Source organism: Aspergillus flavus, chromosome 8 (assembly GCF_009017415.1).
Source record: "Aspergillus flavus chromosome 8, complete sequence".
Classification (NCBI taxonomy): Eukaryota; Fungi; Ascomycota; class Eurotiomycetes; order Eurotiales; family Aspergillaceae; genus Aspergillus; species Aspergillus flavus.
In genome coordinates this window covers 565052-592101 of record NC_092403.1, presented here as the reverse complement: position 1 = coordinate 592101, position 27050 = coordinate 565052, and the positions used below count along the sequence as shown (strand labels likewise).

Below are 27050 nucleotides of genomic sequence, written 5' to 3'. Positions count from 1 at the left end.
TAGATCCGAATGTTCGGTGCCTAACGTGGCTCTCCCTTATCATACCCTCCCGGTCCGGTACGACCAAGACACTATAATGATCCTCGCCAATAGTGTTATCGGAAATCTGTTAGTCAGCGGGGATAAGTATCTAACTGAACCAAGATTAGTACCAGGGACACTCATTATGATGAACTATGCAAAAAATCTGCGGTAGTCGAGGGCTCCGGATTCACTAGTTAGATCGACCGCGTTCATTGGACTCGGAAGTGGCAGATCCCGAGTATCCGGGCTGAGAACAATCTTGCTGGTGTGGCTTGGCCGATGAAATCAATGAATCATGACCGTGGATCCCCAAGGGGGGGACCCACTCGGAGAGCGGCTTCTGTGCACCTCCGTTGCAGTCCCGAGAGTTCACGGCCACGTTCATCGTTCATACTACATCGGAACCTCCGTACTGTGTATGCTCCGTAACGGCTTTGAGATTAGGTTGCGTCAGCACTTTTCCACTTATCCCCTTCTTTTCTTTTTAGCCTTTTCCTTTTTCGAGTCGTGACGTGCTCCTATCAAAATCGACGCAATTCATATAAATAGTGAACCACTAGCGCCATCCACGTAGAAAACTATGATCGACCAACTACCACAACAGACGCCGCCACGGGGGATCTAGTTTTGATTTTCAATTTCTCATTGGTGCTCCTCGTGCAACTTTTACAGCGGCATCCTAGGCGCCTGTCAGATTCGGAGAGGAACCCTTTTCCGGCAAGCCTCGGTTGTTCCAGACTATAAGGCTGGAGACTTATCGTGAACAACTACTCCGTATTATACAGTGACGAGCTGGAACCTTCTAGCAATATGGAAGGTAATCGTTAGCTCCTGCATACTTGATTAGATCTATTCGGAGAAACATCTGTAGACCTCCGTAAACCCCTTCAAATACATATATTATCCTGAGGCTGTGCTCGTCAGGACCCTAACGGTCGCCGTTGGAGCCGCACGACGGCTTCGGAAGGGTCCAGTTCCAGACCCGGCTAAGATGATGGTAAATTATTGGCTGCTTTGCATGCTTAGTGAGCCTCTGTGCTTAGTCATCGGAAGATCGCCGGTAACCATCCGATCGATCAATTTGCCTCGTGGTTAAGAAAGCACTAAAATCTGGACGTCAAAGAGTCAAGACATTGTCTTGCGGATCATTGCAAGCTGGTGGGGCTTTATCCCTGGGAAACCCCCACGGAGATGTCAAATGCGGATTTGAGGCTTGTCTGTCGAATGTAGACAGGGGAAAGTGACAGCTATGTTGATCATGTGCCTCCCTGCACGTGTTAAGTTCCCGTGTCTCAATAAATATATATTTGTGATCCAACTTGACACAAAGATGCGATATCAACTACTTCCCTTGGGATTATGGTATAGATAACATTATCTCCTTTTGGGATATACTACACTGTTAATATACAAGATTAGAGATATGACCTGGTCACTCAGGCCTACGACGAATCGGCCGCCTTAGCCGCCCCAGACGCATCAAGCTCACTAACGACGTCCTCACAACGATCACAAACAGACTCTTCAGCCTGTGATTCTGGGACAACATAGCGCCAGCAACGCGGGCATTTGTCAGCCTGAGGAGTATAAACATATACGGTTCCCTTTTGTCCACTGGGAAGCTCATATTCCTCGCTGTATTGCCATTCTGCTTCCGCAATAGTAGCCGGAATAGGCTCACCCGAGGTTCCAAGTGTGACGGACGAGACAACAAAGATATCAGGAAGCTCAGTTAAAGATCGCTGGAATACGGAGTTGTTGACACCCTGAGGAAGAACAATGTGGACAAAGGACTGGAGAGATGAGCCCATTTCCTTCTTGCCCCGGGCCGTTTCTTGAGCGTTCTTAATAACGGAGTGGACAGCTACGAGGTCCTGGTAGTCTGTCTCAAGAGAGTCGTCTTGCCACTCTGAGGCAGGAGTAGAAACTACACGCTTCAGAGGATGCTCGCACTGCGACTTGATGGCCTCAGGGGTGTGCTCCCAGGTCTCCTCCACGAGCATGGGAGTAATGGGAGCCAATGCTTCTTGAAGGTGGCGGTAAATATGGAACAGGGTCGTCTGCGCAGCGCGTCTACTCGCGCTGTTCTCTCCGTAGGTGTACAGTCGATCCTTAATGGCTTCCATGTAGAACGCAGAAAATTCGAGATTAGCCCAGCGGTTCAGAGCATTCACAGCCTTATAGAATTCAAAGTTCTCGCAGGCCTTCTGACAAGAAAGTATCATTTCGGACAAATGCTTGAGCGCTATCCGATCGGCTTGTTGTAATTGATTATAGGGAACCTGATTGTCTAAGCGGAAGTCCGAAAGAGCGCCAAGTAGGAGCTTGAAAGTCACTCTGTACTTGTGCAAGCTGGTGTTGACGGTTTGAAGAACCTGCTTCCCAATCACCACGTCTCGGGTATAATCACTGCTCGCGACCCACATACGAAGTGCATCAGGACCGAGGGCATCATAGACGGGTCCCTGATTCTCCGTCTGCTTTTTCTTCCCCTTCCTTGGCTTGAGAGGAGGCAAAAGGGTTCCGTCCATAATAGTCTGAGGAAGCAACACATTGCCAATAGACTTGCTCATTTTACGCCCTTCTTCATCCAGTGTGAACCCATGGGTGATGAGGTTTCGGAACGGTGCGCGAGTAGCCGTCTGTCCTGCCGCGAGCTGGTGGGCTGTAAATGTGAGAAGGCCCGACTGAAACCAGCCACGGTGTTGGTCAGTGCCTTCTGAGTAGACATCAGCGGGGTAGCCATCACGATACGGTTCATCAATCTCAGCCCAGCTAGTACCGCTGTCGAACCATACGTCCATAGTATCTGTTCCACGTCTATATCCGGGCCCAGACGCCTCCTGGAGGGATGCTGGAATCCAGGCAGGGTCATTTGCATCATCCGTCCACCAAGCGTCAATTCCACGTTCATCAATAACGGACATAATGTGCGAAACGGAATCCTTCGTAAGCACAGCCTCGCCCGTGACTCGATGATAGAGAGCAGGGATAGGCACGCCCCAGGCTCGCTGACGTGAGATGCACCATTCGCTTCGATTTTTCACGAAGTTCTCTAGTCGTTGTCTTCCGGAAGCTGGAACGAAACGGATATCCTCCAAAGCCTTGACTGCACTCTCACGAATGTCGCCCACGTCGGCGAACCATTGTTCAGTAGCCCTGATAATGATGGGGCGCTTAGACCGCCAGTCATAGGGATACTTATGTTCATACCGATGCTTCGAAAGAAGGTGTCCCTGCGATTCAAGGTACTCGAGAATAGTAGCGTTACCTTCATCCAAAACGCTCTTACCGCTCAATCTTGTAGGATCACTGGGCATAGCCTTGTCGGTGAATCGGCCGTGATCATCAACTGGGGCGAATGCAGTAATTCCGCGGGAGAGGCAAGCCTCGTAGTCTTCCATACCGTGGCCTGGGGCACAATGAACAAGACCTGAGCCAGAGTCAGCGGTGACAAAGTCAGCGGCGATTATGGGCTGAGGCTCCGCATCAGCCCCCTTGAACAGAGGCCGATACGTGGTCCGATCTGCCAGCTCTGAGCCAAGGACCGACGGAATGATCACAGATAGGTCTTCCTTGAGGATGTGTTCAAGATATTGTAACCGGGATTGCGCGACGAGAAGATGACCATGGGTGTCTGACTGAACAATCGTGTATTCCAGATCTGGATGAACGGCAATTACAGCGTTGGCGGGGAGCGTCCAGGGAGTGGTAGTCCAAATAACAGCAGTAAGATCCTTAACCTGCAGCAACGGGTTCTGCGCCAAGTGCGAGGGAATCGAAAGTAGGGGAAACTTGACCAGAGCAGCAGTAGAAACATGATCGTCTTTGTATTCCAATTCCGCTTCTGCGAGTGCCGTGCCGGTGGAGGGAGACCAATAGACAGGCTTGAACCTTCGGTAGATCAAGCCCTTATCAACCATTTCGCGAAATACCCCTAGCTGTCTCTTCTCGAATTCCTTATCCATAGTCTTCCAATGGTTCTCCCAATCGCCCATGACCGCGAAGCTACGAAATCCCTTCATTTGTTCCTTGACTGTCCGTCTTGCCAATGCCCGTGCTTCCTTTCGTATCACTGCCGCGCTGACAGACCCTCCCGCATCTTGCAGCCCCTTCTGGGCCTCAAGTGCCTTCAACTCAATCGGTAATCCATGACAATCCCACCCTGGGACATATCGCACTCGTTTTCCCAATCCCAACTGTACTCGACATATGAGATCCTTCAAAATCTTGTTCAAAGCATGCCCGATATGAAGCTCGCCGTTAGCATACGGCGGGCCATCGTGTAAGACAAAGGGCTTATCGGCCGGTCTTTCACGGCGTTGCCAGGCGTAGAGCTCGTCAGTGCATCGTCGCAGGTATTTTGCTTGATCGGCCGGAGTCACGCGTGCAGGGAACGTCGACTTAGGGAGTTTGAGCGTCGACGACCAAGATCGAGTAAGCGACCGCGACAATTCCGGCATACTACCGCTGAAGCATGTCAGCCTCTGAGTTGGTCAGCTATGTGAGAGAAGAGGAAATGGTGGAGATCGGGAGACGGGACTCACTGCGGCCCGGGAAAAAGTATGTAATTTACATTACTCACTGTACAATCTTTGTCCAATCATAACCCAGGATATTGCATAAAAACGTGACAGGTCTGTAACGAAAAAGACAGTGGATTGGAGAACCCTTTCTCATGAATGCACCTGGATCTTTGCTCATTCTGATATGTATTAATTCAATATACCCGAACTAGCTCATATAAATACAGTTTCCCAAACTCCAAGTGCCGACCCATGTGGCAACTAATATACTGTCAAGCAGCTAACTGCACTATTCTTCATAACCTCAAACAGCAGACCAGGAAAGCCAAAAAGTTCCGTGTTCCCTAAACCTCCATCGTGACTATCCTGTCCAGGCCTCTGGCCTTTACCTGTACTCTCTTCCCATCCGCCAAGGAATTCCACGCTACTCTCAGGACTATCGCCCCATCCTCGATTAAGTACCATGGGCCTCTGTAAGGCTCGCTCTTCGGCAGGGTTCGTGTAAGAGCCCTTCCAGACCTCCCTGAGCCGCTCGGAGATCTCGTCGTAGCGGGTTTCCGAAGAGACTGCATCCCCCGACGAGTCCAGCTTTATCTTCCAACGACTGCGTCGATGGCGATTGAACGGATATGATCCTGGTACGTTTCCATGCAGAATGATTTTAGCCACTACCAACTGAGTGGAAGGAGATGGAGGGGATGGGTCCTGAAGGTCGGATCCCGGAAATGCAGGCCCAGGGGTGGTTGGATAAGATACGAACGCATCGAACCCATGATGGAAATAATTCAGGAAACATTCCGTGGGTAGCGATGACGGGTCCAAATTATGGGGCTGGTGGAGCTCTTCGTCTGAATCCTCCGTGCCGCTGTTATTCGACGACTGGTCCGTATCAGTCACGTTAATTCCTCTACCTGGGGGCGGACTCAGGTGAATATGGTCTTCACCACCCCCGCCAGCAGCGCGGTGGATCGTTATCCTCCTATCATGCTTACGATAAATTGCGTCGGGCGGCCCAAACTCCGCCACGAGATCTTGCGGAGTGGTTTCCGACAGCGTGATGTAGCTGGTAGGTGACGATCTCCGAATGACCTCAAGTTTACCCGCACCTAGGATATTAAACTCTTCAATTTCGTCTGGGACAGATTCTCTGTTCTTGCCTGCTAGGGCCGGGTTTCGAGGATACTTTTGCTCTTGAGTGAACAATCTCCCCTGAGCTTCGGGCCAGGAATCGCCCTGGAATATTGCCATAGAAGTGGCCGGCAAGGCTGCCGAGGAAGAAAGCAACGCTACAAAATCACACTGGTCTGACCAAGCCGAGTGTTGGAGGGGGAATGAAAAGGCCACCCCGGGGTAGGACAACACATATGTGCCATATGGTGACTGATTAGTCGGAGGTCTATATTCGCCGGGATAGGAAAGACCAAATAGGCGGTGATAAATATGTCCGAAACTAGGGCCCTGGTGCGAGACGGCCCGTTCCTGCGGTTTGCCTCCTTTTAAAACTTCCTGGTTTTTGTACACTAGGGGGATCTTGGTGAAGTCGAGTACTTCGATCAGACGTAATCTTTGGTCGGGACCATCGAAACGCAGCCGGAGACCATTCGAGGATAGTTGTAGGGTCACCGGCTCTCGAATCGGGTCTGTAGAGGAGTAGGCGATGTCTATTGCGGGGTAGGTCTGAGGATGAGCCTTAACACGACTGAGTACATTATGAAGCGAAGCGCCGAGAGCTGATAGACAAAGGTTAGCCACATTCAAGAGCCGGAAGCTTGTATGGCCACATGCTTATAGATCCCAACCCCTTTCCTGGAAGGATCTGGACTTGCGTCGACGATTTGGCTGAGGAACTCATAGTGACTTATAATCTGTTCTCATCATGAGGTGGCGCATTAAATTACTGGCAGAGCGTCGCTGGTCGTAGGTATCCCTGCTATGAAATTCTGGAATCAGAGAAGTACAATAAAACTAGCAGTGAATATAAATTAAGTCTGAATTGACAAATGCTCAAGAAGTGATAGAGAATAGATATCAATCTGGAGGATGATGAGCGCATAGATCATGTGAAATGCCGGCATGACTCCTGAGCACAGACCACCATTGGGCACGTGCGTCAATGTTGTTAGTTTGTTTACATTTTCCTTTCTGGGCCTTCCCGGGAAGTCACTGACTTCTCCTGGACATATCAAAGTGGCGCGACATCACTTCCAGTCGCACACGACAAATTACATATACATCCTCTTTACCTTATTGTGGTAGTGAGCTTGTGAGTGAGACTTGTTCACAATGGCTGGCCCCCAAAGGCCTTCCTCCGGCCTTCCTACAAGGAGGACAACAACCACACGCCAACCGACCAGACGTTTAGGATCTTTAGCAACCCAGAGGGCCGGTTCTCCAGCAATTTCCTCCAAAATTCCTGCCTCCGGTGGATCGCGCGTAATTAAGTCACCGAGTGAGCCGGCTAGCGTAACAGCGAAGAGGAAGGAAAGAGATCTTGAACGTGGAATTAATGAGGACACCAGCATCCACGTTGTGGTGCGCTGCCGCGGGCGCAATGATCGGGAAATCAAAGAGAATAGCGGTGTCGTCGTGAAGACCGAAGGCGTTAAGGGCAATACTGTGGAATTATCCATGGGGCCAAATGCTGTTTCAAATAAGACATATACGTTCGACAAGGTCTTTTCTGCCGCCGCCGACCAGCTCGCAGTGTACGAGGATGTTGTCCTGCCAATTGTTAATGAGATGCTCGCTGGGTACAATTGTACTATCTTTGCCTACGGACAAACGGGGACCGGAAAAACATACACAATGTCAGGCGACATGACCGATACTCTGGGCATCCTTTCCGACAATGCCGGCATTATTCCACGTGTTCTATATTCGCTATTTCACAAGCTCGAGGAGACAGAAAGCACCGTGAAATGCTCTTTCATTGAGCTATACAATGAAGAGCTTCGTGATCTTCTGTCAGCAGAAGAGACTCAGAAGCTGAAGATTTTCGAGAACGAGTCAAAGAAAGGACAGAGCACGCTTGTCCAAGGTATTGAAGAAACTTATATTGACTCCGCATCTTCCGGGATTAAGCTACTTCAACATGGTAGTCATAAGCGGCAAGTTGCTGCGACTAAGTGCAATGACCTGAGTTCTCGCAGTCACACAATATTCACTATCACAGTTCACACGAAGCGCACAACGGATGCAGGCGAAGAGTATGTCAGCTCTGGGAAGCTGAATCTGGTTGACTTGGCTGGTAGCGAAAACATCCAGCGCAGTGGAGCTGAGAACAAGCGTGCCACAGAAGCCGGTCTGATCAATAAAAGTCTGCTGACTTTGGGCCGAGTAATTAACGCTTTGGTCGATAAGAGCCCTCATATCCCATACAGGTAGGATCATAGAGTATAACAATTTAACATTTACTAACTTCTATCAGAGAATCGAAACTTACACGTCTTCTGCAAGACTCCCTCGGTGGGCGCACAAAAACATGTATTATCGCGACGGTTTCGCCGTCTCGGAGCAACATGGAAGAAACAATTTCAACGCTAGACTATGCCTTTAGAGCCAAGAACATTCGCAACAAGCCGCAGATCAACTTCACATCAAAACATAAACTTCTTCAAGAGTTCGCTTTTGAGATTGAGAAGCTCAAAGGAGAACTTATTGCCACAAGACACCGAAACGGCGTATATATGACTGTTGACGCGTACGAGCAAATGACCATGGAGAATGAATCGCGGAGAATTGTAAATGAAGAACAACGAGCCAAGATCGAATCAATGGAATCCAACCTGCGAAACAAGGTCCAGGAGCTGTTCACGCTTACGAGTAATTTCAATAACTTGAAGAAGGACAACGAGGATACACGGGCGGCTCTAAACGATACAAATGATGTCCTTGAAAAGACCGAGATTGTTCTCAAGAATACCAGGTCACTGCTAGAAGAAGAGGAAATGCTGAGGAAGGCACATCAAGATACTGAAAGCCAGCTTTACGACATTGGCACGGGACTTTTATCGACCTTGGATAGAACTGTCGGAGATGTGCACGGCTTGCATGCAAAACTTGACCGCAAGGCAGATCTAGACTCATCTAACATGGAAACATGGCAGATGTCAGCTAAAGAAGTGTCAGCTGTGACCGAGGAAGTCGACAAAAAGGTGGAAGCTTTCCAATTGCAACATTCGCAGCTCCTGGAATCTATGGCTGCAAAAATCAACGATTACGTCTCTAGCGAATTGAGTCACGTCCAGTCAAATCAGTCAGCCTTGTCGAGCTTTGGTGCTATTTTTGATAAAGCTGAGCATGACGCGAAGACGCAAACGTGCGGCGCCCACGACCGGATGAATGAGGTCCTTGAGGAGATCAAAGACTTGCGTGAAGAGGTCAAGCGCAAAGTTGGAGAGGGATTGAACGGTCTGTCCGCTGCCGCTGCCCGGATATCCAAGGAAGTTATTGGCGAATTCACAGAATTTCATGAGCAACTTCATATGTCCTACAGTACTCTTGGTAAGGACTTCAAGTCCTTGTTCGAGGAGATGGTGCGGCATCTCAATGAGCAGAAGATGGAAATTAATAGGCTGCGACTGGAAGTCCAAGAAGCTAACCTCCAGACTGTTGAAGCGAACCGTAGAGCTTCCTCTAATCTGGCGCATGCTGTTGAAGAAGAGCATGCCACCGCTGAATCGGAGCGAGATCTTTTGCTCTCGCAGTTCAAGACTTTGATGGAGGAATCCCGGCAGAGACAAGTTAGTCGCTTAAAGGGAAGATTGGACAGTGTACGAGCAGATATTTCGTCTTCGGGCGATTTACTGGAGCAAGCAACGACCCAACATGATCGCCAGACAGATGAATGGGTTTTCAAGTCCGAGCAATTTGCCAAGGATGTTGCGGCTTCTAGGGATGAGCTTCGGACTAAGATGCAGAACGATTGGGAGCTATTTGACCAACGCAACGTCTCTATTCAAAAGACGACTGAATCCGTGCACGAGGAAACAGTTCGCATTGTCGATGCCCAGATTAGCAATATGGACAAACAGATGGAAGCTTTGGATGATTTCGTGGCCAAAGCGCGGTCTCAGAATGGCGAATATCGCGATGCTCATATCTCCAGCTTGGACAACATGGCGTCTAGCGTCCGTGAATCCTATTCTTTCGTTCATGAACAGTTGGAAGGGGTTGGTACGCGAATTGGCCAGCTGCAGGAGGATGCCGCTCAGCAGCAGCACAGTCTGCATGAGACGACCTCTCCTCTGTCAGAAGAAGTTCGCAAGCCTCTCACAGAGCTGCGCAATAATATTCACAGTCGTCCACTGCAAGAGTATATTGTTACCGGCGCCACCCCACAGAAACGCCATTACGAGTATCCCACTGACCTGCCTCGGACGGAGGCGCATGATGCTCTGATATCTGGGATTCGGACGTCAAGGGACCTCACGCTACTCCCGTTCAATGGCGAAGACCACCTTCCTGGAACCTCCCCCACTAAAGGCTTTGTCTACAACGACACCGAAGACGAGGTAGGAAATCAGACACCTACTGCCAGGATCACTTCCAACACAGGTCTTAGGGAAGTCGATGCAAACGTCGCCGCAAAACAGCTCGCGTCTAGCCCTGGCGACAGGGCTTCGGTACGGCAATCGAATATTTCCATAGCCGGCAAATCTTCGGAAGTCGACACTGTCCCAGAAAGTGAAGACTCAGATGAGCCTCCAGCCAAGAGGCGCTGCTCTAATCCGACAACTACTGACAGCAAACTGCCGAAAAATATGTTGACCAAGAGGATGGCTGGGATGATGGAAGGCCGTGAGAATGTCCCTCCACCCGGGCTTTCGAGTGCTCGACGAACTAGAACTCGGCCTGCTCCATAAGATATCCAATCAAACGATTGCTCTTATAGTTGCTATTCTCAACTTTTATACCCTTCCGTCATTTGGGATACACAGGCGTTATGGTGAAGGACCTTGGTAACTCGATCTGCAGGAAAGGGTGCTGTGCACCATCTTGCTGGCTTTCTTGGCGCACGAGGATCTTTTGTTTGCACACCGGTTTCAGGCTGTTCTTTGGGGCAATCTTAGGGTCTTCTTTTTGGATTTGGCGTTTTCTGGGTGGGACTAATATGATACCTATCTGGTTTGTTTTGGGTTAATATCAGAAGTACAGTTCCTGATATTCATGTTCATCAATATTTCAATACTTTTGATTGAGCTTGTACATTCTTGTAAGGTTCGCGTATTGTAAAGCTTTCTTGCAAGAAGTGCTTATCCTAGAAGTAATTGTTTGAGAACTATTCAACCTGGTCAGTTTCCCGTTGGAAGCCATATTCTCCGGGAGATTGTATCTCGTTGCTTTCTTTTGAGGCTTTGCTATAACCGTCCAAAGTAGCATATTACAAAAGAATAAGAAGAGGGTAACCAACCCCTGCCTACAAACCAAGATCTCAGCTTTACTCGTAAGATAGAGTAGAACAGTGGCGTAAGTTGAATTCAAATTTTACTTGTACTCATATGTACTCATGAGTGCGCATTTGCGACACCCTTTTATAAGGTCTAGGACGATAAGACGATAGTAACGATACAGTAATCAAAAAGCATATACATAGAAGACTCAGGAGTATGCGCGCAAGAGGATAATGAAAGGCGACTATTTTTCTAATTCATTAATACCATTGCTGATGGCAGGTCAGTCAAGCATCGGATTTGATAATATCCGCCGCCCTCTCCGCGACAGCGTACACAGTAGACATGATATTAGCCGGCGGCACCAAGGCAAAGACACTGGCATCACACACCCGCAGGTTAGTGACCCCATAGACCAGAAACTGGGCTAGAGGGTCCGCTTTGTGAAGTCTCTCTAGTCTCTACGTCCAACAAGTTGCGGGCCATGATATCTAGGTCTAACGGGTTGGAGAAATACCGAGGGTCGATAGTAGGGGGCACATTAGGGTCTGCCGAGGCGATATGGACAGATCCGCGAGAGAATGGTAGGCTGAGCTCAAGACCCAAGCTGAGAAAGTTCCCGGGAAGAAGCTCCTGACCCACGAAGCTTTTACCTCTTTGGTGAAGATTGGCCTAAGCGAGGAACATGAACATTGAACACGTGGGCTCGTTATCAGCTGCGTAAATGTCTCGAATCACTTGGTCTCGGCCTTCTGGCTGTAGAATGAACCTGTTCAAATAAGCCTGCTTAGCTTCTTGATCCGTGATATTCGATGATTAGCATGAAGGCACTAGATTGAATACCTACAATAGTCATCGGGCCTGCCTTGTGCTTGGTATAGAGCTGCATTGCATTTTGCATTACTTCCTGCTCTTAGCGCAGGAGAGGATCGCCTGTGATGACCCCCCCCCCCCTCTTTACCTCAGAACTGATCCTGCTCATTAAATAGTCCTGAATATTCTCATCCACATTAGGATTCTCAACAACAACAGGGATGTTGAATTGATCTAGAATTGCCTTGTTCCCAATGCCAGAAAGTTCAAGTAGCTTTGGGGTGTTGAGAGCTCCTGCAGTGAGGATAACCTCCTTTTTCGCTTTAATAGTAGATAACTCCCCTTGCAAAATCGCCTTCACCCCCGTCGCCGTAACACCGGCATCACTTGCATCGAACGGGATCTTCTGTGTTAGAATACGCACCCCGGCCGCTGCATGGCAGGAAGGCCATACCCAGTTGCCGCGTAACTCCTTGTTTTTGTCTTATAGTCGACTGTCGCCAGGTTAGAATACCCGGCGATAGAGTTGCCGGAGAATGGATCGGCAGTAAGACTATATCCGATTCCTTTGAAGGTGTCGACCCAGGCCTTGGACAATGGGTCTTGCAGTACAGCAGGGAAGGAGATATTGATAGGGCCTGAGTCCCCATTGACATTCTGGTCAACCCAGCTCAGGCCGATATGTTCCCTAGTGGCTTCGTCGGGTAACTGGAGGGTGTATGATTTTTTATAGTACGGTGATAGCTTCTCCCATGTCCAGTCAATCGCACTCAATTTGGACCAGGCATGGATCTCAGCCTGGAGGGACCTATGAAGGCCTGACCATTGATACCGGAAGAGCCACCAAGAAGTTTTCCCTGGGGCTCCTTGATTATACGGTTGCGCAGCTCGGTCTAGAGCAAGATCAGTATGGTATTTCCTAAAGGGTGGAGGACACAAAAAAAAAAATAGACTTACCTGTGGAGCGGTAATAAGCTGCCAATCTGCTTCTGATCCGAGGAGAGTCGTCCAGAGGGCGGGGGTCTGCACCCGGAAATCGTCGGCCAGGTTCCTCCCGGCCTCGCGGATGATGACAGATTTGGAGTCATCCTCTGAGAGTCGGGCTGCGAGGACTATACCAGAGGTACCGCCTCCTGACATAGTCTGCCTCAAGATCCTCGTTCGTCTTGATACCCATAGTTGGTGTGTTGGGAGAGTGGGAAACCGCTTCAAAAATCAGAATTGAATTGAGGGGATACGTCGATGCTACAAACACGCCGTTCACAATAGTAGCCTTATATTCAACTGTTGATGGGATGGTGGAGCAACAAGAATGGAAGGGAAGGTAGCTGAAAGTTGAGACCAGTAGGGGAGGCTCCCACAGTCGGCTCGTTCGATTGACCAGTCTCGATGCTTCATTTTCACTGACTCTCTGCCATCTGATGCAGTGATTATACCCTTCTTAGAACCGGCGTAGCACTGCCGCATAACCAGTGTCCGTTAGCCGACATTCGGATGGTAACAGCCTGCAAGCCCTACCACAGGCCTTCTTTTTGCCCAGAGATCAACTAGTGCTTGAACTAAATTGTCCAGCGCAAGCTTACGCATCACTGCCACCACAAGATGAGTTAGGCCAGAGGGACCCACGGGAAATCTCATGCAAAGAAACTTAGGAATGGTGGAATCATAGTTCTTACCATATTAGAAAATGCCAAAAAGTTGTAGGGAGAAACCGTTGATTGATTCTATCTATGAGGTCCTGTATCTAACAAAGGGTACGTAGGCGCTAGGCCTACTTGGGAAAAGCATGACTCGTACCTATATCACCTAGATTGTGTTCTAGATAAAAGGAATATCGTCGGCGGTCAACTCACGGGAGGCCTTTCGTTTCTAATCAATATCACCTTCTTGCTCTGGGTTGTCCCGCAGTCAGTACAATCAAGAACAAACCACTATGGGCAAGTTAAAGGACTACATAACAACCGACCGAAACGGCATAATCGAAAACCGCCATCAAGTCCACGCCGCAATAGTCTCGAGCGATGGGACACTCCTCTACAGTGTCGGCGATCCGTCCCGAGTAACACTGACCCGCTCTGCCGCCAAACCAGCTCAGGCCCTCGCCGTCATCTCCACCGGGGCGCTGGAAAAGTTCGGCTTTGATGAAGCTGACCTAGCGCTCATGTGCGCTTCGCACAATAGTGAGGACAGACATCTTGCCCGTGCTCGGGACATGCTCCGAAAGGTTTCTGCGGGGGAAAAGGATCTCCGTTGCGGCGGCCATGCTGCGCTATCCGAGACTGTGAATCGGGAGTGGATTAAAAGGGATTATACGCCGACGGCGATCACGAATAACTGTTCCGGGAAGCATGCTGGCATGCTTGGCGGCGCGAGGGCGTTAGGGGCGGAGATTAGTGATTATCATCTGCCCTGTAACCCTCTGCAGCGGAAGGTGAGAGATGTAGTGGAAGAGTTGGCCGGGCTTGAGACAGGGCCTGAAGGTGTATTGTGGGGGGTTGATGGGTGTAACTTGCCAGCGCCTGCGTTTCCACTACGGAATATGGCGAAGATCTATGCTGCATTTGCGGAGGCTGCAGATGTTGCTGACGGTGCTAGAAATGCTTCTGGGAAAGACAGAGATATGGCACGAATTTTCAGCTCCATGACGCGGTACCCCGAGCTTGTTGGTGGAGAGGGGAGGTTCTGTACGGTGCTTATGCGGGTGTTTCGGGGGATACTCATTGGGAAAGTCGGGGCAGATGGGTGTTATGGGATCGGCATACGAGCCTCGGAATATACCAGAAGACTTGGAGTAGACGGTGCGATGGGAATTGCAGTTAAGATCGAAGATGGAAACATGGGAGTCCTTTATTCAGCTGTGACTGAGGTCCTGGACCAGTTGGATATAGGTTCCTCTGATATGCGACGGGAATTGGCTTTGTTTCATCATCCAGAGATTGTTAACTCTGCCGGGGTTGTGACGGGGTCGACTGCTCACCGGTTTCATGTTTGCGGTATGCGTTCCATGGTTGGATTATGTTCTGAAGATTAAGTTACTCTGGTGCTACATATGCTATGATAGACAAAAGGACTTGGATCATAATGTCGGTAGAAGGCTGGACGATATAGCCTGTTACACCTTCCTCCTCATGACCTGGAGATAATTTCTCTTTTTCAATTTGACTACTGATCAAGTTCTGGCGGGTGGCAGGCTAGACTGAACATCTTAAAGTGGAAGTGCGGCTCCTGTCAAGGGCTATGGTTCCGTTTGCACCAACAAGTAGACCATTTAAGGCTACGGGACTATGCTGACCAAATCATTGGCGTTCTGCGTTTGGGCTTCATTCTGGCCCTCGGGGCTTGCCACAGCAGCATCCTCCGCATTTGGCGGCTCGGTTGGAATCTGTTCCTCATCCGCATTTTCCGTCAAGTACCCTCGCTCTCCAGCTTCAATGACTTGCCGGAGCTCGCCCAAGCGTTTCGAGAACTGTTCCATCATATCCTCCAATCGCTGGATGCTATTATCTTTGTCTTTATCCTTACCAGGCAGGGTCATAGGTAAGCCAACTGTCCCTTGAATTTTCAACATCAGGGCACCGTTTGGGGAGTGCTCGCCGGAAGGATTGTTCTCAAAAGTCGGGGCGGGAACTAGTTGAGTGTTTAGAACTTGCCATGTCGGTGTTAAACTGTAGGCTGAAGTGACCGCAAACTTTTGAATATGTTGGTTATGGTTTTGGGAATCCTGTTGTTGTTGGGGAACGGCAGATTGGGTCCCTGGGGAACCGACACTGACATCGTGTCCTGGTGCGGTATTCGTGTGTTGCATATTATCTGGAGCAAGCACGTCCATGTCGAGGATGATGTAGTTATCGCGAACACCAGGTATCGGAGGCGGAAGCAATGATTCCTTTCTCTCATTCGACAGTTCATCATCCTCTGCCCCTTCACCCTGTTCCTGTGGGAGCTGGTCACGTGTGGCCCTGGGGTTTCCCTTTCCGCCGCGAGACAGTGTATTTTGCTCGGGCTCTAAGGAGCGCAAGGCTGCCTCGGTCACGATGTCCGTGTCATCATCGGAGAAGATATAGTGAACAGTTGGGTGATAGTATTCGGAGGTACTGGCGTCTTCAATCAGGGTGAAAAACGGTTGGAATGGCGGATGTGAAGTGGATATCTCATGCGGCCTTTCATTTTCCGAGTGTGGGAATGTAACATTTGCTACTGGCTCATGAACTTGTTGTTCTTGGGAGAAGGTGCGAGTCTGTTGGGCCGTGGTGGGTCGATCAATGGTGCTTTCCGGGCGAGAAGGGACGTTTGACTCCGTAGTCCGCCGAATGGATTGTTTGGAGGGCGAAGAGGACAAGGAGGTTGATGTGGTGTATTTTGGAAGAGACATTTCTGATAAACCGCGCTACATGATTAGAAGGTGATAGGGAAGGACATTGAGGCCTTGTTGGGTGGATTGCAATGGGAACTTGTAAGCTCTCGGCTTCCACTTTAAGCTCAGGTGAAGCTGATCACCTGCTCCCTTATCGATAAACAGAGGTCAGGTGACTGTGCGGAAGCTAGTCATGAATGCGATGTTGATTGGAACGCTCTGTATTGTACAGGAAAAAAAGAAAACCATTGCGATTGAATGCTAAAAATTGGGTATCGTATCCGTCGAGCTAAGACGCCCTCCCCATTGTCGCCGCGAGGATGCATGATGTTTGGGCTTATTCATCATCTTCTTGTTTCCACTCGAATTCTGTGGTTATAGTTAGCAGCAGTTGGCATCGAAAATTCCTCTTTAGGGATGGCATACTTTGACGACACATCGGACAAAGCCCCTTCGAAGATTCTTGTTGGATCCAAGTCATTAGACAATGCTAGACAGGTGAATCATCAGTTTCTATATCCATGACAATATCAAGATCCACTATCGCACCATATGGAAGGAATGTCCACATTTGCCCAGCACTGTAATTACATCAAGGTTAATCTGGAAGCCCCCGTTATTTTTGTCTTAACAAACAAAACCAAGAGACTTACGTAGTGAACAATCATCACCGGGAAATTTGCAAGTCGGGCAAGTTCCATCGAACTGGACGCGACAGATACCACAAACATCATCCTCGGGCATATCCCAACGCCAAGTGGCAACCCCGTTCCACTCTTTGATAGTGACCTTCATGGTCGATCACGATGTGGTGTGGTTTGAGGGCGTGGATTAACTCGTTCCGCGTAAGAGGGGAGAGAAAAGTGGTCGGTGAGAGTAGTGAGTGGAGCTAAAGCAAGATAACGGATCTTTTCTGGTTTGTTACCTTCCTTTTTTCCTATTTGTTTTTTTCACATGGCGGAGAAAATGATTTGTTTACGGGTGACTCCGCATTTTAGGTCCAAATGATTAGTTACTAACTTGCTACTAACTTAGTAGTGACTTAGCACGACTAATAAATAATAAGAATAATAAAATAATATAAATAAGAAAGTGAATACTCCGGACTTTCCCCTCACTGCGCACTTGCATTAAATTAACACATCCCTATTTTAATTCTTATCGTCCGCGATCAGATGACACCATCTGACGACATTGCCGATACGGTATGTAAAAGTTGATTGTCCTCTTTCAACTATCTCTATATTTCCCCAGTAAATCCGCGCTGCGAAAATGGCTTTCGCAGCTCTTCGCCATTCGATCCCTTCCCCCACTCGCCTGCTTCGTCCGACCATGTCGACCCCTTCTCAAGCCCGACTCCAATCCCAATGTCGCCAGGTTTCCTTCTCCTCATACCTGGTCTCTCCCAAGGAGCTCAGTGAGGCCCTCAAGAAGAATCCCGCAACCAAGATCTCGACTGCACCGCGTGTTGTCCCCCTCTGCGCTGCATGGTTTATGCCCAATGATCCGGAAGGTCGCAAAGGGATTGACATTTTCCGGAAACATCGCATCCCTCAGGCTCGATTCTTTGACTTGGATGCGATCAAAGATGCGGAATCTCCGTACCCCCACATGCTTCCCACCGCAGAGACATTTGCCGATGCGATGAGCGAGCTTGGCATCCGGCGTGACGACGAAGTGGTGGTTTACGACACCGAAGAGCTCGGAATCTTCAGCGCCCCCCGTGTCGGCTGGACCCTACGAGTATTTGGACACCCTCGAGTTCATCTCTTAAACAACTACCGATTGTGGGTGCGCGAAGGGTACCCGACGGAGACTGGGGAGCCCCAGCAAGTGGAACGGACCAGCTATCCAGTACCTAATTACGATTCGAAACTGGTGATCCCGTACTTGGAGTTGAAGGAGATTGCCAAAGAGCATAGGAAAGAAGGTGCTAAAGAAGTTGAGATCTTGGATGCGCGATCTTACGGCCGCTGGGCGGGAACTGATCCCGAACCACGCCCGGGGTTGTCCTCGGGCCATATTCCTGGCTCCAAGAGCCTGCCCTTTCAAGAATTACTGGATCCGGAGACGAAGACTTTTCGCTCGAAGTCTGAGCTGTGCAAAATCTTCGAAGAAAAAGAAATTGATGACTCCAAGTCGATCATTAGCTCTTGCGGCACTGGTGTGACCGCTACGATTATTGAAACCGCCTTGGGTGAAGCAGAGTACGGAGATCCTAACCTTCGGAGGGTGTACGATGGAAGCTGGACGTAAGTACTTCTTATCATTCACTAAGTCCCACGCCTTTCAAAATTACAGTTGCTTACTATGTATGTCGTCTAGTGAGTGGGCACAGCGTGTCAAGCCCGCTGACGGACTGATCAAAAAGCTGAACTAGGCTGGTGGGAATTAGGCATCTCTTATCATTGCCTTGGCTGCGAATTTGCGTCAAGATGGCCCTTGATGCTTGTATGACATAGCGTTCGTTCTTTGCTTCCATGGAGGACTTTTGTGTTACGGTGACAGCATGTCAATTATTCTATAGAGTGTAACCCAGTAGATATCCTATCGAGCTTTGTTACCGCAGTATGGTTATTGAAATGAACAGAATATCTCATCTCATTGCTTTTTCTTTTGGTTGTCACCTTGGACTTTCCCTATCGAATCGATGTAGAAACGTGATGAACCTGGTAGATGATGACTGTTCCGCTTAGTCAGTCGGGCGAGTCACTCCCACGGCGTCACAGTTGATCCGCTGCTGTTCAATGACCATTCAATCTGCCTTTACCTGGGCCTTAATATTTCCGCGAATGACTCGGTCAGACCCCCAAAATGCTGCAGATGTTCCTTCTTTGTGAACCAGGATCCCACGGTAAGTACCTTGTGGTTTGTTTGTTCCGGCATCTTGGTGGCCTGAGGTTGTCCTCGGCCTCTTGATTGACCTAATCTTAATGCCATTGCCCCCACATTCTCATATCCCTCCGCCATCAGACCAAACCTCCTTCTGAGGACCCATCCGCTAACGCCGCGGCGGCTCAGTCGCACTCGTTCAAATCAGCCATTCGGTGTAGGGCACTGCGCCGTCTTAACCATCCCTAAGATTCACCTACGCGCTCTGCCTCTTGTCGGCCGCTGAAGCGATGTCGACCGGACGCAAGGTCTTCCACTGTGCCGTGGATGAGACGGCGCTGACTACCAACATCAGCGAAATCAAAAAATGGACAACCAACGGCGCGATCACCTTGGTCGTTCCTCTTTACAGTATGTATCTCCCACTGTATTTTCTGTCTAGTTCTATCCTTTTTATTTTATCCATTCTGTATATCTTACATTTTTCTCACCATTCTCCCTTTACTCAGCCCTTGAACGCCTCCATGCATTGAAACGAGCCGGGTCTCAAGTCGCTATCAACGCCCGCGAGGCGGTTCGCTTCCTTGACCGCGTTACTTCCGGAAAGGACAGCACTCCGGCCGATCGCGTTGCCCTTCAGGGCCCGATGGAGCAGTACGAGAACTGGAGTGATGCGGAGAAGTTCTTTTTACCGGAATTCGAAGAGGAGCCGGAGGCGACAAACGGAACCGGTGCCGGGGAGACGCCGTTGGAGAAGAAGGGACCTACAGGAAGAGACAACAAGAAAAACGGAGCCCCGGATGATCTGTCGCAAATGCTTCTCAACAAGCTGAACTTTAAGAAGGACTCGGACGCCGCGTCGATTAACTCGGCAGGGACTCACAGTGCCCCTGCGTCGCCACCTTCATCAAGAAGTTCCCGCACGAGTCCCGAATGTGCCAACTCTCATGTGGTTGAGAATGGAAACGGAACAAGCAACCGTAAAGTTAAGCAGACGAACGGACATAAGCGATCTGCTTCCGGCTCCACCATTCCCACGGTTCCCTTGGTGCTCCGACCGCTACTCAGTGCGTTGCTGTGGCGGCTGCATAGTGGCCCGGATGCCTCCAACGCGGCTAAAAGCTGTATTCTCATTACGAACGATCGCTCCACGCAGATTTGGGCTCAGAAGTTTGGCATTGGTGTAAAGAACATCCATCAGCTGCGGACTTCCATTCAGTACGAAGAACGGGAATACAAGAATCGCTGCAAATATGTGGAAAAGACCCAAACTCAGACGGCCGAACCGAAGTCGCTGCTTTCCTACGACGACGAAAGCGACGAGGATGAACTAGTCTTTGTTCCTCGGGGCCGCGGAAAAGGAAGCTCACGAGGAGCGTCGCGTGGCGGAAGCAATCGGAAACCCGCCGCCTCTAAGAACACGGCGCCGCCTGTGGAGAGTACAATGGAGATTCCTACTCAGCCCATCGACCCCAACTCTTTCAGTAGGTCCTTGCCCACCACTGCCAACAAACAGCAGCCCACGATCGATCTCAGTACGCAATCCGGGGCTGCGCGGGGCATGGCCGGAGCGTCTCGGAACTACAATAGTGGTCGCCGAGGAGCTCCTCGTGGACCAACTCGTGGTAACAGCCGAGGCCGGGGGAAACTCTGGGTTCCTTGACCGGACGGCAGAGCCCCGTTGATTTTGATGTCGACGGAGCATTTGTTTGCAATTTCCAACAGAGACCACTGTGGTTGTTATTCGAAGCAGAAATCATCTTCCGTTCCCGGACTGCCTACTGGTCGATGTCAGTTCAGACTGTGACTTGATGGATGAGGCGAATGGGTCCTATATGGATTGCACGGACATGAAGGATGAGTACGAGTCGGATACGGCACTGATTCGATCCATACAACCATTCTCGTGCGAGACCGATGATCAGGCTCTAGGTCAGGTTCTGGGGTCAGACGGGTCTTCTTGCTCATACACTTGCTTTCCGTTACGATGGAGGAACGAGCTTTTTGTTTTATGTCCTTCCACATGTCCGGTCTCCTGGGCCACACACCTGTTCGACCCGACATGCGTAAACGAGCTAGCTATTCAACATATTACTCAGCAGTTACCACCCACACATATGAGAGTTGTCTTGCTTATTTTTGTTGAACCTGTTGCTATTGCTCTGTGGGAGTATGAGGGGGATGGGCAAGATGCATGCTTTAGTAGTGCTTCTAGGTATTGTTTATTAAGAAAACGAGAAAAAGAAACAGATGACAAGAATGAAACCTATGTTTAGCTCGTGGTCACGAAAGAGATGAGATGAGATATGATAACCCTAACCGTGTACAAGGAAACTCTAATGAGCCATGCCATGAGGTCATGCCCCAAGTATTTAATTAATAGCCGCAGTTAAGGTCCCGTGGATCAAACCTCCGCATTGATGTCAACGTCACTTGATTTCCCCTCCTTCCACCCTCCCAACCTCACGGTTACTTGTCATCGCCCAGCAATAAATTATAAACATAATACGTAAGTATCCTCCGGGACCTGATTCCCACCCAATCGTCTCTTCAAGATCTCAAACCTTGCCAACACTATACAAGTGCTAGTCCTTCCATACTTCCATACTAATCGTCGTAGCCGCAAGCAAGCAATGACAATGATCAACACCGTCGACGAAACCTCCCTCGCCGCATCACCCACCGAGCGACGCAATTCCCTGGAGAAGCATCTCCTGAATCGTCCTGATCCCCAGGATCTCAAAGAGAGACACATCCTCCTCGACACCAATGTTGCTCCGTATGGTTCCTTGACTCTGCTTACTGTACTAGCTATAATCTTCACATCGTGCCACTAACAAATAACCTATAGATCTATCCAAGCAGCAAGACAGGAACTAGACCGTCAGCGCACTACTGATAGTTTGAAGAAACATCTCGAGCACAGACCGGATCGCGAAGAACTGGTTGAGCGTGCGTATCTTGACATTTCACCCATTCACCTACGCTTCTTCTCTCGCAACTGACTCTAGTCATATTCTCATATATTCGAATGCTAACTTGACTCTTGTGTACAAAAGGCAATATCCTCCCGCATACCAACGCAGCCCCGGCGCTTCAGGCTCACGCCCGCGAACTGGAGAAACATATGCTGGCTGATCATCTCGACCAGAAGATTCAGAACCGGCCGCAGCCGGAGGATCTCATGGCTCAGGGGATCTTGACGGAAGATGAGGATCCGAGGCAGCCGACTATTTGACTGCAATCTTCGGCAGTTGTTGACGGGTTATGATGGATATGGGTTATGGATTATGGTTTGATGGACGGAGTATATGGATGGATTAATGGGGTACATTTGGTTGTTCTTTCTTTTCGAAAATAACACAAAGATATGGTAAATAACGTACAACATAGTGCATGACACACGAGCTTGATATGGGATTGTTAATCTCAGCTCCTGGGATAGTTTAGTTTAGTTAAATCTAGCTTACTTAGCTCAGAAGATTCACACTCTTCTATAGATACATGGATAAAACATACACACATACACAGCCTACACTAAGCCACCCCGAACAAAAACCATGAATTAATACCCCTCATCACCACCACCAGAGAGATCCGGCATCCACCCAGCCGGCCTCTCACTCCCCCTCACCAAAATCCCATAAGCAGCCCTCTCCACCTTCTCCACACTCCCCTGCATAACCTCCATCTTCTTCCCCAAATCCTTAATCAAATTATGCCGTCTAGACACACTCAACCCCTCAAAAAGCGACCTCATCTCCCTCAAATCCACCACAATCCCATTCTGCTCCCTACTCAACCCCATCTTCTTCTCCTCAGAAGCAACCGACCCAGCCGACAGCGCCGTAACCGCAAACCGCATCATCTCCCCAGTTAAATCAAACAAACCCAACAGATAATCCTCCTCCGTGACGAGTATCTCGGCGGGGAGTTTCGTGCGCACTTCGGGGAGCGTGATGAGGGTCTGCGAGGTGAGATAGTGGTGGAAGGAGAGCGCCTCGATATATTCCTGAATTGCGCCGCTTAGTTGACGCTGGTAGCGCCATTTGTTTGGGCCGGTGAGGTCTGGGAGGGCGTTGGTGAAGAGGGATTGGATTTGGGTGAAGCGGGATTGAGTTTCTTTTGTGATGTTTTCCGGGAGCGGGGCGTTGAGTTTGCGGATTCTGGGGAGTTTTATCTTGTTAGACTTTGTTTTTTGAGGGTGTTGATGGGTTGGTTGGGTGTGTTACCGTTGGAGGGAGAAGATACTGCGGTTTGTGTTAGCTTGCTTTGCTTTTGCTTGCTCGATGAAATTGGCTATGTGCATAACCTAAGATAGATGGGAACAGGTTATAAACATACATCTTCTTGCTCAGTGCCGTGATATCTCTTGAGATCTTGATTAGTCGCTCGCGCCGATCGTGGTGCTCATCTAGCTCGTTGCGGAAGGTCTCGAAGATGGAGTGAATTTGCGTCGGTTGTTCGGCCATTGTAATAGTAGTCTGATGGTTGTTGTTGTTGTTGGGTTGGAGTGAGAGCTGTTTGCCGTCCCAGGTGCGTTTGGTTCCGGCCATTTATTTGTGTCGACTGGAGTGGGATGGTGGTGATGAAATGGAGGGGGATTATTTGCGGGAATGAAATTAATTCAATCACTGATTGATGGGCGTCATCATTGGACTTTGGGGCTAGGACTGATCGGGGTGATTATCTGATAAGATGGAATTGCTTTGGGCAGTTGGTGGCCATGTGCCATAGGTGGAGAGGTTTCTTTTTTGCTTCTTTTTCCCCCCATGATCTTACTATATGAGGCTGGTTCTTTATTTTTTTTCTTGCTCTTCTGTGCTGGGTATCGTTTGATTGGCTGATCGCGTAATCTCATTCTGTCTGTATTGAGAATGGTAGTGAATATACACCTGAGCTCACCATTAACGTGCAAGAGATACATATAGTAGTAGTTGATGGGCTCGTGTTTCTCTAGACTTACTTATCAATACTACCCTAAGTGAAGCTAGTTGCATATAACAAGCATTTCCGGTTGTTTAATGTGTAATTAGTAGATAGGTTCGTTAAATAATTCATTCCGAGGTTCTATACCTCGAATAATCAATCATTTCTAGGCTATGACCCCGTCAATTTTCTTCTAAGCCCATAACATACACTGGCATGTCATGTCATGATTGGGTCATTGGATATTGGACATCCTGTAATAAAGCCGCACACTCAATCAAACCCATTCCACATAATCACTGGCCAAGATACTTGTACTTCAGAGGAGCATCACCTGCCTTCAGCCCGGTTACGGTGACTGTTTGCCCATCTCCCGGGACAATGTCCATAGCACTGTCGCTAACTCTGATGCCATCCCTTTCCTCGAAGACGAGGCATTTGACAGGCTTTTTCGCGGTGATCAACAGTTTCTGCTCGTTACCCGATTCTGAAACCTTGTTCACTTCCAGTCCTCGATCGGATAAATCAAGATACTTGAACGGCTGGGGCCAATCCACATCGCGAGCAGTAACCTCACCATCCACCCAGAGTCGAGCAGCGAGTACGTGAGGTTCGGGTTGTGCCTTATGGTTAATGACACCTTCCAGGATGTTTGTAGTGCCGTTCGGCACTATTTTGACGTTGTCACGCAGGATGGGCGCACGGACATCAAGTCCCGTATTGACGGAAAGGAACCTAAGCTCGATTGTGCCAACAGTTTCCTTCTGCAAGCTACTAGCAATCCATAGCTCGTACTTGCTCGTCTTCGGCGGCTGCGCATGGGTCACACTCCAGTCATGATGCTCTCTCCGCACACCGACAGCAATGGGCTTCAGAACACGTGCTACAGCATAGAATGCCGGTTTGGGCCGCAGGAAGTAGTCTACGATAGCCCAGGAGATAGTGGGCCAGCAATCATTTAGTTGCCAAAGCAGGGCACCTCCACAATGTCTTTCATCACCCCATTGACGACGCCATCCACGGTATCCGAACATCATGGTTTCAGCCTGGACAACCTGTGTGAGATAAACATATGTCTGTATCAAGTTAGCCACATGAATCCTGAGAGTCGAATCAGGTAGCATGCCTCTAAGTCTGTAGCTGTCCTTAAGTTCTCGACAAGATATGTAGCAATCCTTCGCTCGTGTCCGTCGGCCTTGTTGTGGAAGTCGAGGACATGTGACTGAGGGTATTTGTCCGCTTCATTTTCAACGAAATACTCAATCGTTGACATATGGGGGAATGCTTCCATCCCAAACTCACTATTGAAGCGCCCTCCTAGTGTATCAAAGATTTGATACTTCTCCTGAGTTCCATGCCATACTACCGAAGGTTAGTATGAACCCAATCTAAGACGCCGTTGGACTTACCATTCCACTGATGCATATCGCCCACCGTAGGATCGGACGTTATCTTTCCATCACCCCAAGGGCTCCCCGGATGATAAACCGTTTTGGGGGACAGCTTTTCAACAACGGAAGGCAAGAGCTTCTCATATATGTAGCGCGCCGGGAAATCGGTCTTCAGCCAGTTCTCTGGGTTCTTATCCTCGTAGTCGTAGACAAGACCAGCGCTTTCTTGCACTTGGTAGTCTTCATTGTTTCCAACGTACACCACAATCGACGGGTGATGGCGTAGTCGGCGCACGTTATAGTTTGCCTCCTTCTCAATCGACTCGAGGAGCTCGGGCCAGGTTGGGTAGTTACCACAGCCAAACATAAAGTCTTGCCATACCAAGACTCCGAGTTCGTCGCATGCTTGGTAGAAGCTATCATCCTCGTAGCAGCCACCACCCCACACTCTATGCTCTATTAGCAAATGTTAGCTATCACGGACCGTCCGAACATACCTGATCATCACTTGGCGGCCGGCAACCATCAATTCAATCCATTTGCGATACCGCTCGGCCGTAATGCTGGGCAAGAGATTATCGGCCGGAATCCAGCATGAGCCACCACAGAAGACATCAACACCGTTTATTCGGAAGAAGAACGACTTTCCATGCCTGTCAGGCTGCTGGATAAGTTCCGCAGTTCGAATGCCAATCTTCTTTGACACGCTGTGTATCTCACAGTCTTCTTTCTCCAAGGACACGGATATTTCGTACAGGGCAGGGTCACCATAGCCATTTGGCCACCAAAGGGACGGTTGTGTCACGTCAAACGTCACTTTCGCAACCTTGTCCTTTAAGGTGGCCACCTCACGAGCGACCTCCTTGCCGTGAAGACTAAGCAGGAAGCTGGCCTTATAAGAGTCAACCGAATCCGCAGCGTCCACTTCAGTAAAAGCCGAAACCCGGGCTGTCTGGTGATCCGATGCGAGCTCCACCTCCGTCCAAAGATCAGAGATCTTAGCGGAATATACCTCAAGCCGCACCTCCCGCCAGATGCCTGCAGTTGACAAGAGTGGGCCCCAGTCCCAGCCCCAATGATATTGGGCTTTTCTGACAGCCATTCTGGCGGGATCGCCATTGAAAGAAGCCCAGTTATGCTTGGTATCTTTCTCTCGAAGTTCTCGCGCCCTGCGCATGGCACAGTCGAAATCGATTTCCAGCACATGGTCTCCTTCCGCCTCAAGCGCCTTAGTCACATCTACACGGTGAGCAAGGAACATATTGTCACTTTGCAGGATGACGCTGCCATCGAGCTTCACTGTGGCAAAGGTATCCAAGCCGTCAAATGCTAAGATAATCGACGATCCAGCGGCGACAGCGGGCTTCTGGAAAACGGTTCGATAGGTCCATGACTTGTCATTCACCCATCGGGCATCTAGTTCATTGAAACCAATGTATGGATTCTTCAGCCTGGAGGAATCGGGGCGATTCGTTAGCGATTGGATGGCATTGGGCATGTGAAAAGGAATGCATACTTCTGATTGGCTTGTAGATCCTGATGAGCCACGGAAGGAACGACAGGCACCGGCATCCACGCTTCAGGCGACTGGTCATCACTATCTTTGAAGCTCCATCCCGTAGATAGAGGGTACTGAGAGAATGCCGCCATGACGTTATCTGAGGGGGTTGAGAAGTGCCAATGGATGCTCGGACACTTCACAGCAGAGGGCAGAGAAAACTTGTGTTCATTGAACCCCAGAAAGTGGAAATTCCCCGGATTTTAGATGCCGGCTCCCCATGTTGAAAGG

The 27050-nt window shown here is 49.5% G+C and overlaps 11 protein-coding genes across 11 annotated transcripts; 5 read left to right on the top strand and 6 right to left on the bottom strand.

The window, feature by feature from the left end:
* Window positions 1-1466: 1466 nt before the first annotated feature.
* On the bottom strand, window positions 1467-6402 carry F9C07_2205701 (tRNA synthetases class I-domain-containing protein; the record flags this gene model as incomplete). The annotated part of the gene is made up of 4 exons (XM_071509611.1): window positions 1467-4511; window positions 4821-4979; window positions 5013-6280; window positions 6303-6402. The coding sequence occupies 4 exons, from the start codon at window positions 6400-6402 to the stop codon at window positions 1467-1469; spliced, it is 4572 nt and encodes a 1523-aa protein (XP_071367235.1).
* Window positions 6403-6833: 431 nt separating this feature from the next.
* F9C07_12364 (putative kinesin family protein) lies at window positions 6834-10414 on the top strand (the record flags this gene model as incomplete). The annotated part of the gene is made up of 2 exons (XM_041295569.1): window positions 6834-7930; window positions 7978-10414. 2 exons carry the CDS (start codon window positions 6834-6836, stop codon window positions 10412-10414), a joined length of 3534 nt encoding a protein of 1177 aa, XP_041151567.1.
* A 159-nt stretch (window positions 10415-10573) lies between these two features.
* F9C07_2263616 (uncharacterized protein) lies at window positions 10574-12895 on the bottom strand (the record flags this gene model as incomplete). Its single annotated transcript, XM_041295575.2, has 5 exons — window positions 10574-11614; window positions 11904-12141; window positions 12210-12573; window positions 12633-12648; window positions 12713-12895. The coding sequence occupies 5 exons, from the start codon at window positions 12893-12895 to the stop codon at window positions 11342-11344; spliced, it is 1074 nt and encodes a 357-aa protein (XP_041151568.2). The 3' UTR covers window positions 10574-11341.
* Window positions 12896-13688: 793 nt separating this feature from the next.
* F9C07_12362 (putative thermolabile L-asparaginase) lies at window positions 13689-14786 on the top strand (the record flags this gene model as incomplete). Its single annotated transcript, XM_041287649.1, has 1 exon — window positions 13689-14786. The coding sequence occupies one exon, from the start codon at window positions 13689-13691 to the stop codon at window positions 14784-14786; it is 1098 nt and encodes a 365-aa protein (XP_041151569.1).
* A 243-nt stretch (window positions 14787-15029) lies between these two features.
* F9C07_12361 (uncharacterized protein) lies at window positions 15030-16127 on the bottom strand (the record flags this gene model as incomplete). Its single annotated transcript, XM_071507823.1, has 1 exon — window positions 15030-16127. One exon carries the CDS (start codon window positions 16125-16127, stop codon window positions 15030-15032), a length of 1098 nt encoding a protein of 365 aa, XP_071367234.1.
* Window positions 16128-16446: 319 nt separating this feature from the next.
* Window positions 16447-16904, bottom strand: F9C07_12360 (putative anaphase promoting complex subunit Apc11; the record flags this gene model as incomplete). Its single annotated transcript, XM_071507822.1, has 3 exons — window positions 16447-16599; window positions 16659-16690; window positions 16763-16904. The coding sequence occupies 3 exons, from the start codon at window positions 16902-16904 to the stop codon at window positions 16447-16449; spliced, it is 327 nt and encodes a 108-aa protein (XP_071367233.1).
* A 477-nt stretch (window positions 16905-17381) lies between these two features.
* F9C07_12359 (mercaptopyruvate sulfurtransferase) lies at window positions 17382-18489 on the top strand (the record flags this gene model as incomplete). Its single annotated transcript, XM_071507821.1, has 2 exons — window positions 17382-18361; window positions 18435-18489. The coding sequence occupies 2 exons, from the start codon at window positions 17382-17384 to the stop codon at window positions 18487-18489; spliced, it is 1035 nt and encodes a 344-aa protein (XP_071367232.1).
* A 742-nt stretch (window positions 18490-19231) lies between these two features.
* Window positions 19232-20604, top strand: F9C07_12358 (uncharacterized protein; the record flags this gene model as incomplete). Its single annotated transcript, XM_041295570.2, has 2 exons — window positions 19232-19352; window positions 19451-20604. 2 exons carry the CDS (start codon window positions 19232-19234, stop codon window positions 20602-20604), a joined length of 1275 nt encoding a protein of 424 aa, XP_041151571.2.
* Window positions 20605-21415: 811 nt separating this feature from the next.
* F9C07_12357 (uncharacterized protein) lies at window positions 21416-22480 on the top strand. The gene is made up of 4 exons (XM_041295580.2): window positions 21416-21450; window positions 21562-21720; window positions 21793-21893; window positions 22001-22480. Exons 2-4 carry the CDS (start codon window positions 21575-21577, stop codon window positions 22177-22179), a joined length of 426 nt encoding a protein of 141 aa, XP_041151572.2. The 5' UTR covers window positions 21416-21450; window positions 21562-21574; the 3' UTR covers window positions 22180-22480.
* A 26-nt stretch (window positions 22481-22506) lies between these two features.
* Window positions 22507-23497, bottom strand: F9C07_12356 (putative translin-associated factor TraX; the record flags this gene model as incomplete). Its single annotated transcript, XM_041295577.1, has 3 exons — window positions 22507-23107; window positions 23174-23191; window positions 23286-23497. 3 exons carry the CDS (start codon window positions 23495-23497, stop codon window positions 22507-22509), a joined length of 831 nt encoding a protein of 276 aa, XP_041151573.1.
* A 669-nt stretch (window positions 23498-24166) lies between these two features.
* Window positions 24167-26911, bottom strand: F9C07_12355 (putative beta-mannosidase B; the record flags this gene model as incomplete). Its single annotated transcript, XM_071507820.1, has 5 exons — window positions 24167-24946; window positions 24997-25232; window positions 25280-25710; window positions 25759-26712; window positions 26778-26911. 5 exons carry the CDS (start codon window positions 26909-26911, stop codon window positions 24167-24169), a joined length of 2535 nt encoding a protein of 844 aa, XP_071367231.1.
* Window positions 26912-27050: the final 139 nt, after the last annotated feature.